This window comes from Gambusia affinis, linkage group LG19, assembly GCF_019740435.1.
Source record: "Gambusia affinis linkage group LG19, SWU_Gaff_1.0, whole genome shotgun sequence".
Taxonomy (NCBI): Eukaryota; Metazoa; Chordata; class Actinopteri; order Cyprinodontiformes; family Poeciliidae; genus Gambusia; species Gambusia affinis.
In genome coordinates, this window is record NC_057886.1 from 2821484 (window position 1) to 2835982 (window position 14499).

General features: G+C 38.5%; 2 protein-coding genes across 3 annotated transcripts; both read right to left on the bottom strand.

Annotated features, from left to right (window-relative positions):
- Positions 1-409: 409 nt before the first annotated feature.
- Positions 410-11799, bottom strand: syt5a (synaptotagmin Va). Of its 2 annotated transcripts, XM_044099219.1 has the most exons (10): positions 11715-11799; positions 7937-8097; positions 7743-7757; positions 6867-7048; positions 5130-5213; positions 3505-3672; positions 3249-3416; positions 3036-3153; positions 2821-2954; positions 410-2338 (listed from the first exon to the last, which is right to left on the bottom strand). In XM_044099219.1, the coding sequence occupies exons 2-10, from the start codon at positions 8088-8090 to the stop codon at positions 2129-2131; spliced, it is 1233 nt and encodes a 410-aa protein (XP_043955154.1). In that variant the 5' UTR covers positions 8091-8097; positions 11715-11799; the 3' UTR covers positions 410-2128. The 2 variants fall into 2 exon arrangements, with proteins under 2 accessions (XP_043955154.1, XP_043955156.1); XM_044099221.1 differs by lacking the exons at positions 7743-7757; positions 11715-11799 and having other exon boundaries at positions 7937-8210.
- A 764-nt stretch (positions 11800-12563) lies between these two features.
- On the bottom strand, positions 12564-14172 carry LOC122821366 (ferritin, middle subunit-like). The gene is made up of 4 exons (XM_044099222.1): positions 13788-14172; positions 13211-13357; positions 12970-13095; positions 12564-12897 (listed from the first exon to the last, which is right to left on the bottom strand). Exons 1-4 carry the CDS (start codon positions 13887-13889, stop codon positions 12742-12744), a joined length of 531 nt encoding a protein of 176 aa, XP_043955157.1. The 5' UTR covers positions 13890-14172; the 3' UTR covers positions 12564-12741.
- Positions 14173-14499: the final 327 nt, after the last annotated feature.

Below are 14499 nucleotides of genomic sequence, written 5' to 3' on the forward strand. Positions count from 1 at the left end.
AACTAGATAAGGGTGACAAAGTTGCTTGGTTAGCAGCGTCTCTTGACAAATCCCTGTTTGGTGGAAGAGGTGGAGGTTCCACTTTTCCATCATGTTCAAGTGGGTTGATGTCACGGCACATTTCCATTCAGTATCAAAATATTTCTACAACCAGTGGCAATTCCTGAAAGAATCACACCCTTCTGCTGCCCAACCTTCATTTTGTTTATTTTATGAGAGCTTGTACCTCCCAGTAGGCCATGCAGCACTGGGCGGAGAGCCACACTGATCAAAATCAGCCTCTGTTATGGTTTGTAGTAAAGTGCCTTTCACTGTAAACAACTAAATATCTGATTGTGTGTGTGTGTGGCTTTGTAGCTCGATGTGAATCCATCAATCCACCAAAACATGTCTTTTATTTATTCTGCTTTTTTATTCAACAATCACAATATAAGGGATAGAAAGTGAAGCCAAAATAATTTCTTTCTTTCTTTCTTTCCTTCTTTTTTAAAGAAACAAATAGTAACACACACATGCATGACACCGCCACTCATACATTGACTTCTGTTCTGTTCTGAGAACAATTCTGACTACAGCACATCAAGCATAGATCTAAAGAGCAAAGAGGAGGAGTTCAGGTAAACAGAAGAGGACGTTAACATTTCTGGTCAGCAACAACGTCTTGGTGGTCATTTTCCCTTTAGCAGATTCTAGTGGTATCTGTAAGTTCATGGTAAAATGGGTCTTGGCTTTATCTGGACACCCTGGACAGCCTTAAAACCAAAATCCTAATCTGATGCTAAAGGGATACATTTTTGAAGTAAGATTTATTTATTTATTTCATTTAACACCACTCGTACAATAGATGGCTCACTTGGCATCTTCATTTAGTAAAAATCTAACTTAGTTGTTCTTGTATATTAAAGCTAGCAGCTAGCTTGAGAGGGGCAAAGACCATGTGAACCTTTACTGTCTTAAAATAACTCTAAAATCAAAAACTCCAGCGCAATTTATGTAAAAGATATTTTTATGAATCTTTAAAGTGTCACCCTGTTTGCACTGGGAAAATAACACAGAAGCAAATGACTGAGAAATGTAGGTAGGAAACGGTGCACCATCAATAATCTTCCTGTCTGAAACATGTAGTGTTTTCATTCACAGTAAATACCTTATAAAAAAGTGGGATCAGTAAATGCTCTCCTTTTTTTAGCATGTTTGTATTCTACTGGTTCATTTTATATTAGTTCTCTGACCAAAGGTTTCTATGATCTATTCTGTGTTTCACATAGAAAGATTATTAATGGTGCAACAACTCCAACCTCCAGTTAAAGTTAAAATAATCAGCATTTCCTCCTTAATCAAACAGACAGCACAAAAGCCACAACCATTTAAATGTTAGCAAAATAGCTTTAGCATCAATCACCATGATATTTTGCGACTTGAACATTTTTAAGACATAAGAAGTCATGGCTCCTCTCTGTCTATATAAGTAGAAGAGCTATGCTTTAACATTTCAGACCCTTAACAAGAAATGATTCACCACTTCTGAGTTATTTTCTTAAGTCTTTTTACCTTTTAGACTCAAATTAGCTGAGGTAAAAAGGGGAGAGAATTATTAACGAAACAAAACAAAAACAGTTACATTTTATACGTCATCAGCTACCTGGCTAGCAGATTAGCCAGCTAGCTAATCTGTTAGACGGATGGCTCAAGTAAGCCAGCTAGCTAAAGGAGCCAGCTAACTAACATTAGCTAACAGGGATACCACAGTTATCTTGTGCTTTTGTTGCTAAACATAGCATTCTGCATCAAAGTGCTAACATCTAAATAAAGATGAAATGGAGTTGTTTTTTATTTCTATACATAACCCTCCTGTCTTCCATTTCTCCTTGAAAGCATTCAGTATAATACATAATACAATGTTTTGAAGACTGTAGACCACATGACAACATGGCACAATTCACTCAGCATCTTGCATATTCCTTCACTAGTGAGCATGCATGTACATGCATCTGTTAATTTGTGAAAATGAAGGTCATACACGCCCATGCACGCGCACACAATAACTTACATTAAAGTAAAATATTACAAATAAGTCAGTAGTTCCTGGAAAGTTACATTGTAAGTAGGCCAAGTCTCAGGGGCCATGTTAGCGGATGGGGGCCTTCAGGGCAGCATCCACCTCCTCCTCAGGCAGCAGCGTGTGCCACTGGGCCACTGGTCGCCTGGGATTGGCCAGCATGTCTGACCAGTGGCGCAGCCCGACGCCGGAGGCGCCGTAGCCGATCCAGCACTTCCCGATGGGATCGTTGCTGCCCAGTTTGTCGTAGTCGTACACAGTGATCAGCACCTGGATTTTCTGTGTGTGGAGACAGAGGAGGCGTCAAAGGCAGTTCCTCTAAACGTCTCGCTCAATGTGGCATTGAAATCTGATGTTCAGGGACTTGATGTGTGGTCATGCAAACTTTCTGATTTAAGCTTCAAATAGTTAGATAATTTAAATAATTAAAGTCATATAGTTTTGTTCAATGATAACTTGGTTTTTGTTTTCCTGTATATGCCTGAGAAAACCTTATGATCCACTATTAAGACATTGTGACCCGATTGTGCTTTGGATACGTCACATTTCCTCCACCACAAAAACACTAACAATCACTAAATCCAAAAGCAAACTATGTTAAATTTTGTTTATGCAAAGCAATTAAGCCTACTTCTAAGAAACATTTACAGAAAATAGTCTGAAAATGTTTCCTTATTTCGAAAGAAATAATTTTGTGCTGCACTACGTTCATGCAACAGTCAACTGATCCAAATATCAGTTAAACTACGCAGCGTGCAAACCTGAATTTGGGAGAAGGGAATCTCGAAGCTGAAGCTCTCGTTGAAGTAAGGGTTAAGAGTGTTTTGCTTCACAGATGTCTTCTTCTTCTTGAGTCGCTTGCCGTTGTGTTGCAGAACCACCTTGACAAACGGATCTGAGAGAGACAAACACCAGTCAACACAGACTTCCAGTACGAGTCGATCATCAGTATATGCAGTATGCGAACAACACATACCTGACAGTCCTCCGACGTCCATTTTCTTCAGGTTCTTTGCTTCCATCACGTTGACCGTCAGCTTACCGGCCGTGGGGACGTAGCGAAGGGAAATGCAGATATCACCCAGTTTCTCTTGCTGTCAGAAACACAATGCATATATGTCAGGCATTTTGTTAAAGTCTAGATATTGGAAATGCCTAGTTTTGGAGGGAAAAACAAACAAACATTTACCTCTTCTTTTTCTCCACCAACTAGATCTTTCCATTCCTGTATTGGTTGTCCGAGGTCTATGCTGTTCATTGGGATCTTGATTTCGCCGATGACATCGTGTTTTCCAAAACGATCGAAATCAAAAACTTGCAGCACCAGAGTTTGACCACCCAGCTCACTGTAAGGGATCTGGAGAGGAAGAGTTTTAGCATCAAATTTAGCTTTGAATTCTGTTAGAAAATGCCATAGTATTCTAAAACGACATCGGTGTATAGACCTTAAAAGTGAAAGTCTCATTAAACACAGGGCAGAGGTTCTTGCGTTGAACTTTGGTCTCAAATTTCTTCTTCTTGTCCGGCAGCATGTACACTTTAACGTAAGGGTCAGAGGTTCCGCCCATGTCCATCGCTGCGAGGTCCTGAGCCTGGAGGATGCCCACGATCAACTGGAGAAGAATCCAAGAACAGAAGATCAGTTGTGGGTCCGTTACAAATGTACGCAAATCTACGTAAAGTTTATTTTCTGCTAATGTTGAGAAAACACAATTTTGCAATTGCGGTGTTTCCATTAAATGAGAAATGAAATTACAATCACATGTGAATTATCTTGTACACATGATAAGTCAGTAAAAATCATGGCAGTGACAGATGTGAACAGTTGCATGAGATGCTAGCGCTCATCATCTATCAGCCAATCAGGGGAGACGTCAGCGTCTTACTCAGGCGTCGGGAACGGCTGTGGATCCAGTGTTTTGGGGAAATTGCAGTCAGTGATTTTACAGACTAGTTATGGATTCAACACGTAGGAATGACACACAACTTTTTATAAACTGTGATGCTGTGAGAGCTCTGGTGGAGCCAGCTGTCTGTTGTCCAAAAAACAAAAACCAAAACAAACAATCATCCTCCTACCACTTCCTGTCATCTTCTTTGTAGTTTCAGCCTGTAGCAACATCCTGTTGTTGATCAGGTGACTCGTGCGACGTGAAAGAAGGGTTTCCATTTGCAGTTTTGTGAAACGTCTTTTTGGCCAAAATGCCACTTTTTTGCCAATTTTTTTCAAATTGCACAATTTTATGGTTAATGCTGCTTGTGTAACATTTTTCTTACCATCTTGAACATTTAACCATGTGTCAATGTGTAATTGAAAATAATGAGGTGGTGAAATATTAATGTTTTTCTTAATGCGTAGCTGAAATGATGCCTAGCCCATCAATGTTTTCATTTATTTATTTATTTATTGCCAACAAACCCACATCAGGCATCATATTTTGTATACTACCAAAGCCTGTTTGTGTTCAGACCTTACTACATTTTCTACCAAAGGAAAGTACAAGTTGAAAGACTCTGAAGTTTTTAAAGATTTTCAACTGTTGACATCTCTTGCTACTGTATTCATGGACTTTCATTTTGACCAGAGCTGTATTTAGAACGGGAAATTAATAGGAAAAGCATAATAGGAGGTTTCTTAGTTTCTCCTATGCTACTACATTATCTGAAGCGTTGGCATAATGTAGCTCTGTTTTGCTGCTCTCCTGTATCCTGACTCAAGAATGTAACCTAAATCATTTTGTCGCTGATTGGTCTTGACAAATCACCATTCAGTTAGAAACTCAAAAATCTTATCTTTGTTCAGTGGGTGAACCTGTCATAATAAGAGCTAACAGCCTTGCTCTGGGTAAATTTGCACCTTTACTAATTGGTACCTTTGAGAAAAAAAAACAGTCTAGTACATCTTACTGTCTGAATATATATCCAATTAAAATAACTTTAAATTTCAGTTCCCAATCCAGGCATCGACCATGTAAGCGAAAGCTTTAAAAAATGAAGGCTGTAAAATCTTGTTCTAGTTGTGATAACTTTAAATAGTCAGTGTGGTGTATTGTGTGTGAGGACTGTGCACCTGGTTATCGGTAAAGTTATAATCCAACGAGTACTCCAGTTTGCCCAAAAACTCCTTCTCCTCTTCCTTCTCTTCCTCTCCATCCTGAAAAATATGAAAGAGTGGCAAACTTTCATGGTATGGGGTTACATTTATGTCAAAAATAAGTAGATGTTGTTGGTGTATGTTGTTGCTATGTGACTTTGGTTGATGTCTATGGTCTTAGTGCTTTATGGATATGTTAGATGTTGCATATGTCTATGTTTCATATATCTATGTTGCATATGTTCTTTTTTTGTACTGTTGTAACCATTAAACAGTCACTCCTTCTGTTCAACCATATAAGTGGAGACACATTGTTGATGTAATTATTATTAAAAAACTTGCAATTAAGTTTTGGTAAAGATCAATGTAACTTTCACAGGTGGCAGAGTGTTGTTGTTAGCAGCTGCTGAAAGTAACTAAAAAAGTTACTTTTAATGTAACTTAGTTACTTTCTAAATCAAGTAATCGGTAATCCAACTAAGTTACTTTTTGAAGGAGCAATCAGTATTCCGATTACTTTTTCAAAGTAACTGTGCCATCGCTGTCCGAGAGGTCATAAAACCTGCAGAACATCCAGAGATTTCCTGTGCTGGTTTGCTTCACTCAGTCCTGCAGGGCTGAACTCCAAGAAGAAAACCAGGGCTGAGTGAAAGGAACATGAAGGCTGATCTCGGTTTTGCCTGAAAATAATTTGATTATGCAAAATTCTTCTGTGAATTTATTCTGTAAACTGGTGAGGCTTGTTTTTAGATGGGTTGTGTCTCATTATATCTTATCTGGTATAAAAGAAAAATAGCATTTTAGAAAAGGAACAACATGCCAAGAGTAAAATGTGCTGGTGGTGTGATAGGCTAGGGTTGTTTTCAGGGCCCAGGGACCCAGAAGACTTACCATAGTAAATGAAACCATGAATTCTGCTGCCTGCCAAAACATCCTGATGGGGAATAACCATCTCCCATCTTTCACTGATTAAGAACAAACAAATGAATGCTTTGGAGTGGCCGATTAAATCCTGATCTGAATCTGACTGAAATGTTGTGGCATGAACATAAAAAGACGTTCCGAGCTTGAAAACCCTCCAAAGTGACAGATTTACTAGGATTCTACAAAAATGAGTGGGTCAGAAATCAGAATCATTAAAACTGGTGAACAAATCTAAAATATTTGGGCCACCAGACACCAGCTGCTTTTTCTCACGGAGCCTGGTGTGAATAAAACCACTCTAGAACCATTCTTTTTTTTAAATCAGCAATTTATCAAGGTCCAAATTCAATGTAGTTGATTTAACAATCGCAGGATGATCAACTGCAGGATATAATATTATTTCAATTAAATGCCATGTTGCAGGCCTTCTGCACAAGTCTTGGTCAAAGATTGACATGTAGGCTGGAAGGTACAATTTCTCTGTGTGTGTGTGTGTGTGTGTGTGTGTGTGTGTGTGTGTGTGTGTGTGTGTGCGTGTGTGTGCGTGTGTGCGTGTGTGTGTGTGTGTGTGTGCAATATCACAGAACAAATACTTTCCAATTGTTTAAAGATTTAAAACTTGAATTGTACATCATTTTTATTTGTAAAACAACAGAATACTTATTTGATAGGGATGTATGCCCACTCCAAATACATTCATTCATTTTGTCCTTTTTTTTTCTGCTAAGGGTTTTTTTATCCTGAATTATTCAGCAACACAAATCCGTAGAAGAAATCAGCTCTTCTCACCTTTTTCTCGTCTCCTTCTCCCTCCTTATCCTTCTTTCTCCGCCCACGCCCGCCTCCCCCTTTCCTCTCTCGAGCCTTTGGCTTCTTGGCCTTGTTGAAGCACTTCTTGTAGATGCAGAATCCCAGGCAGACGACAAGGGCAAGGACCACGACCACGATGGCCCCCACGGCCCACATGGGCACTGGACAGGGGAGAGAAACGGTCAGGAGCCGGGCAGACAGCTCTGGTTCTACCTGAATGGTTGATAAACTAAGAATCACCACCAGTGTAGATCTACACGTACATTTTTTTTTTGTTTTGGGCCGTAGGATGAGTTCCATTGGTACTTGAAATTAATGTTTTCTAAGTTCTTGTGTGGGAATATAAGAATATCACACAAATTCAGAATTCCAGCTGTGAACCAGACTTATCATAGTTTGATTTTTTACTATAGTTTAGTTTTTTCAGAAATAACATGAAATAAATAATCTCTGAAATACCCAAATGTTATACATAATTGTAATTGTTTACAACTTCCAGCAATTTCTTGCTTGAATTTTGACATTTTATTAAAGCACAGAACCAGGCGGTGGGAGAAGAACAGACGACACCCGGATGGGTTTATCATTTTTGCTGGAGATTTTAATCGTGTTGATGTTAAAACTGTTTTTGCTGTAGTTTTATCAACGTGTGGAACTTCCCAACAAGGCCACGCTATGAAACATTTTGAAAGCCCATCATGGTCATGTGACACATTAAATCCGTTCTTCCTTGCACCGCTCCAAATGGAGAAAATGACCCGTCAGTACGAGAGCAACTCCTTTTCCTGCTAGTTGGGTCTTTCTTCAACCTAACATAGGACACATGTGATGGCATGAGACACAAGACGGACTTACTGTTGAGTTTATGATCTTGAAGAGCGGGACACATTGTTCACACGAGGAGAAAAGGAGGAAAAACAGAATGAAAAAATGACATGAAATGGCAAGAAAGGAAAGATAACGATAAAGGAAAACAGGATGATCTCATAATGTATCAGCAACATGTTTTTCCTAAACACTCTACGTAAAGCGCATTGTGTTGTGCTCACTTGGCAGGTGTGTGAGCTCGTTGAAGAACTTGTTCTTCATGCTGGCGAACTGGTGGCTGGAGTGGTGAGACGGGGATGGAGGCGGCCGCGGCTCCTTCTCCTCTTCCCCCGCCGCCCTCCGAAGCCGCAGTCCAGCCATGTTGACCAGCGGCATCACTGCTCTGAAAGGACAGAGGATGGATATGAGTTGTTAGGTTGATAATATGTCCTTTTTCTTTGACCTGCAAGGATCTGGTTCAATAAAAAACACCAAACAAGAGTCAGTAGCAGAACAGACTGTATGTCATTGGCAGAGAGGATCTAATGAGTTTTTTAAGTGAAATAAAAACATTTTTCAAATGAATACAATTTGATGCTAAAGAAGAAAATAAATTTAAAAAAAATTAGTCTTAGTGTTCATGTTAAGTTTAAACATTTCGTTGTGTTTGGGTCTACTTGTTTATGAGTTACACCTGTAATAATACTTCTGAATAAATTTTGATTTAATTCAGGACTTTGTTTCTAATAGGAAATATGCCGTACTTCAAAAGATAAAACTACGTAAAAATAGTATCGATTTTGAAAAATGTAATCTGTTTTTATCCACAGTAAATATTAACAAATATCAGTGAGTATTTGTTACTCACTGATATTTGTATCCAATATCCAGTCTCATTTGCTTCAAAGTGATTTTAAATGTACTTCAAGTTTGTGTTTATAATGACGCAAAACTGATATTTAGTTTTTGTGAGTTTGTGAACAAAAGTGATAGAAAACAAAAGGAAATCTGCCAGTTTTTGGTAGTCGTGCCTGCAAGGAGTTCCAGCTGTCAGTCCTTATCCTCGTATATAAAAAGGGAGATTTAAACACACACACACACACACACACACACACACACACGGAGGCCGCGCCCACAGCAGACAGCCCTCTGTTGCTGCACTGCTGTATAACAAGATTAATTGTCAGAGGTAATCCAAAAATCCTCGGATTAAACAAATTAAGGACAGTTTGCTGCTCCCGCCTTGAGTTTCTTCCTCTGTACCCTTCCATTCCCTCAACATTTTTTTCATTCTTTCCTCTCTTGCTTGGGACCCATCAGGTCTCATACCTACCACATCCTGCTAAAACACACACACAGAGAGAGAATGTCCAAACTCCCAGAACTAGACCTGATTGAGGTAGCGAGCTTTATAACGTGGCCCAGATGGGATCTGCAGAGGATTACAGAGGCCGATCTCAGTGTGATGAATAACTGCTGTACATAAGGTGTTTATCTTTAAATGAATTTATCTAAATCCTCCATTGATATGGTTTTATTTTATCATCCTTTATTCTGCCACATGGACCCTCTGGTGTTTCTGAGTGGAGCATTCGACGGCAGAAAGGCTCGAAAAGGAACAGGATTAGTTTATGTTTCAATATAATCTTAGGCTAAATTCCATCCATTCATCCACATTGATTTGTTCTGCGTAGTTATGGTAGATATTAAATAGTAAGGATCCCAGGATGGAGCCTTGGGGTACCCCACATGTGATTTCCAGGGTGACAGAGGAACATGTATCAAACACACAAGGGTGCCTTCTATCTGGCCTTAGTAGATGAAAAATTCCCATCAAGTATCTTATATTTTTATAGTGGACTATGCCTTTTGCTTTCTAGGCTCAGTTCTCTCTTTACTACATCATTACATATCAGTGTTTCTATCAACTTCCAGGACAGATATTAGCCACAGGTGACTTGGTGCACCATGTCACTAAAGAGAGTTTGACCAACAAGGGATTGATGTGTCTCTCTAAACTAGATAGACCAGAACTTACAACAGTAGTCATGCAATATGTGTTAAGATATTTATAGGAGCAGTCAGTTTACCACACAACAATACAGCTATGTTAATACAATAAAAAACATCGTTTCATGTTACATTTTGGCATTCATTTTCAAACCTATAAAGCCTGAAATTCATCATCTAAAATACAGTGCTTTCAAAAGATTTATGACATATTTATATTTTATCACAGATTAGTTGTGTATGATATTAAAATTGTAATTTATGGTTTTTGTTGTCAATAAAAAAAGAAAAGTACATCTCATTTATATAAGAAATAATAAAATTAGAGAAAGTCATGTTTAAACTTTGCCAGGAACTATGTGGAAAAGTTAGCAATTGTCAACAGATTACTTGAAAATGGTCTCAAAGCAACAATATTATCATTTATTGCAATTTCTGGGTCAATTGATTGTCCAGCAAAATCTGCTATTGTTTCATACGTGTATATCAGTATTGATTCATGATATTGATTAGTTACAGACCTGAATCCAATTCATTTTTTGTAAGAGTCACAAACTGTGGTTCAGAGATCAACCCATCTAGTGGAGTTTGAGCTACTTTGCAAAGAAGAATGGGCAGGAATTTCCATCTTTAGACGTCCAAAGTTGCTAGAAACAAAGGCCTGCAGCTTTGGTTACAAAGAAAAGGGGTTTTAGTGCTGACCGAGGGGAAACAAACTTCATTTTTCACATTTTCAGCGTTTCATTTGTAGATACATTTGAAAATCAGAGAACTTTTCTTATGAATTTCTTAATGATTGTGTTACAATATGTCAGTCTGTGATAGAAACTCAACAAAATAAAACATCATATGTGAATAAACTTGGCAGCAAACAACTAAATGACATATATTCATAATTCAGCCAGAATCATCTACCAGCTATCAAAGGAGACATGGCGTCTTGGATATTCCTGTTTTGTCGGTGCGCTAACAAGGTGTTGTATTAACATTTTCAAAAACGCGCGAAAATTTAACACATAAGCAACACTATGCAGAGAGCGTGTTGCCTATGTGCTACAAGTCGCATACATTTGAGCTGGATGGCTTTCCATAACTTGACAGAAGAGATATGGATTCAACTTGTTCACATAACATGCAACTTTTTATAAACTGTGATGTTGTGAGGACTCTGGTGGAGCTAACTGCACCCAAAAAATGTTTTTAAAAAAAACATCCTCTTACTACTTCCTTTCGTCTTCTTCGTCATTTCCGCCAGTACTAACATCCGGCTGTTGACTGTGTGATGCAAAGGAAGTGTATCCAGTCCAGTTTGGCGAAATACTTCTATTTTGAAAAATCACCTTGTCCTGGTGCAATTTTTTTATTTATTTTTTTTTTCGAAATTGCCGATTCCATTAAGCAAATGTTTTGTTTTGGGGTTTTTTTGTCATTTTAAATCGCGCAATTTTATGGGTAATGGAAACCCACGCACTGACAAAATGTAAAGTTCAAAGGCGCTCTTATTGTATATTATGAGTAAAGTAAGAAAGAAGCTTAACAATCATTAATAGTTTTATAAATCTCTGTCCGCCCCAAGCTGTGTCCAGCCTGCTGCAGGTGACTTCACGTAAACATGGACACCAACCACTGCAGCTTTAGTCTTCAATAAGCCACTTAAACTAATCTCTGCCGCTTTAAGAACACCGTCCATCATGTCAAATCAAATGTTACAATCATCCATGAACATTCTTGGTCTGCTATTCAAAGAATTAAATATGAAGCTAAACATATGGCACTGAAGCATCGAGTCATTCGCCTCTCACTCCATTTTGGCGGATTTAATGAAAATCGAAGAAATGTTACAAAGGTTCCGGCAAGAACCCAAAAAAATCAGGAGGGACACATTCCACCTAAAATGTTAATAATTTGAAAATTGTTAGTCGTAAATAAAAAAGGTGCAAACTGTTTTTAATTCAGAGATTGTTGGCCATAATGAAACTTTTAACAAACACATAAAACATCTTAACTCACCCAATATGTCCTCAGTCCTTATTTTCTTTTTATCTTTTCGTCTTCTGTCATCCAAACGTCATCCCCCACAAATCCACCAACACCGACTGACTGGAGGTGGTTGTCAAAGTCCAGCTGCCTCTCTCTCCTCTCTCTCCCCCTCCTGTGTTAATCCTCTCTATATCCCTCAACACCACTTAATTACTGTGCACTTACTCTCCAAAAACCATTGTGACTGCAGAAAAAACTGTTTTAGCTTTTGTTAAAACTATGCATTTCTTTAAAAGGATTTGCAGATTTCTTCTGTTTTCACTTTCCTGTTATACTTGCTTTCATCACTGAAAAAAAATTAGACAAAAAATTAGTAGAAAAAAAGAGCAGTTCAAATGTAGCGTTCAGAAATATTGTAAGAATTGGATCTTTGTGTGGTTTTGTCTTCAAACTGCCCCTAGGAGAAGTTTACTTGGAAAACACCATGCTCCCCTAAATTAAAAACCTGTTAAATTTAAAAATAAATAAATAAATAAAATGCCCAGGGATTCCCAAGTTTTCAAAATAGTTAAGAAACTATTGTTTAACAATAGTTCTTCTCAGATTTGTGTATTAAATCTCATGCTTTTGATTAATGAAAAATCCTTCACACCAAATGTCAAGTAGCATTTTAAGCTCCATGATTTTGGTTAGGTGCCCTTCGCCTGTGAGATTTTACATTGACATTCACAACAGCAGTTACTTCTGAAAGAAGTTAAATCAGGAAACTTATTAGTTCCAAAACCTTGTTCCACATTTTACTGCTTCATGTTTATCCAGGAATTTACCCATTTTGGAGGCACAAAGCCCTCAAATTAGAAACAAGTCAGACCACAGAACTCCAGCTCAAGATGTTTATTCAGAGAATCAGAAGTTACACTTAAACCAACTTCTTAATACACTCAACAACTTCAGAAACTGATTAGATCAATGAAATGCTTAATAAACTCTGGAGTAGACTAATTTAGCCTGAAGCCTTTGTTACAGACACTTCTACTCCATGTTCCCTGCTGGGCATTTAGCTTTTTCCTCCCAGGGTGTGCTTGTCAAACAGGTACTCCGCCATCTTGTTGTTGTGGGCATCCATGCGGGTCAGGTTGGTGATGTGGTCACCGAGCTTCTTGATGGACTCCACCTGCTCGTTCAGGTAATGGGACTCCAGGAAGTCACACAGCTGAAACAGAATTGTTTGTTAGATTCAAAAACATCAAATGTCATTGAAGCAAAAATATAACTTTTATCTTACATGGGGATCAACACGATCAGAGGCCAACTTGTGCAGATCCAGCAGAGCCTGGTTGACATTTTTCTCCAGCTGCAGAGCACACTGCATGGCTTCCAGCCCACTGCCCCACTCATCCTTCTCTGGGTTCTGTAAAATGGAAAACATTTACAGCTCAATGTTTTTGGAGTATATTTGATTTAAGTTGCAATTCAAACATCAAAATGGCTGCCATGTGTCTTTTGTTAGCATTAGCTGTTCTTACCTTGATATCCTGGAGGAAGATTCGGCCTCCTCTCTTATTCTGAAAGGACAGCAGCTTCTCGGCGTGCTCCCTCTCCTCCTCACTGTTCTCCTTGAAGAAGTGGGAGAAACCCGGCAGAGCCACGTCATCGCGGCAGAAGTAATAAGCCTGTTGAACAAACAAGTAGTACAGTTATTGAAACAAATCGCGCCCAATTATTATCTGTCCAAGAAGCAGTTTTGGTCAAGTCACGTTGAGTAATGGAGTCTGTTAAGAACAATTGCAGCCTCAGCTGAGTTATCATCCGTAAAATACGGAATCGTCCCGCATTTGACTGTTAAATGTTGCGTTCCGAATTTCTATAAATGTCCCGTAGACACACCAATACACACCAAGTGTAACAATAACGACCCCAATAAAAACACATGAAATATTATGTACAGATAATTTGTCGTGGCCACTTCTGTAATCATCCTAACCTGATGGGTGTCCCTTATTTTCATTTCTGAAAGCTAGCATCAGCAGCATTTTATTTGACCAGGTGGATAAATAGATAAACAGACTAATGAAGCAGAGGTAGTGCAAATAGTATTTTTACCATAGAGGTGTAGGTGTAGGAGGCGAACATCTCCAGGTTGACCATCCCGTTAATGGCGACCTCGCAGTCCAAGTGGTAGTTCTGACGCACCTGGGATTCCATCTTGGTTCGGGTTTTCTTGTGCTTTTAACAAGAAACTGAGAAAAATAAAGCTTTACGTTGACTACTTTAGTAGTGTTAAAGTAGCAGCAGGGTTGAGATAGATCTACTGTCAGCTTTGGTAGAGAGAAAAGAAGTTCCGTTCAAACACTGTTGAAGCAAGAACTCTTTGAAGCTTTGGTCCCCGTTCTGTGACGGAGTCGACGCTCCTCTGTATTTAAACTGATCTGGTGACGGAAGTCAAAGTCACTCTACAGGTGTCCACCAATCAGCAATCGAGGATGACATAAGCAAAATAGTGGTGTCGCTTTTGAAAGACACAGCAGGATGTAACACAACACGGTGAACGATTAAATTTAATTCATTTATTTATTGATTTATGTAAATGGTGAACCGTGGTGTTTCACTGTTTAATATGATGCCTCCTTCGATGACATTGGGTTTTCTGAGATTTATGTGAAGAAATAAGCTGAATAAACAATTTATGAAATTGTTTAGGTGAACTCTGTGTGCAATGACTTTATAACCTTTTTGCTTTAACATAAAAATACATTTGGCCTAATTCTAAGTAATTAATTATTATTATTAAAAATATGTTTCTGTGTTCTCTGAG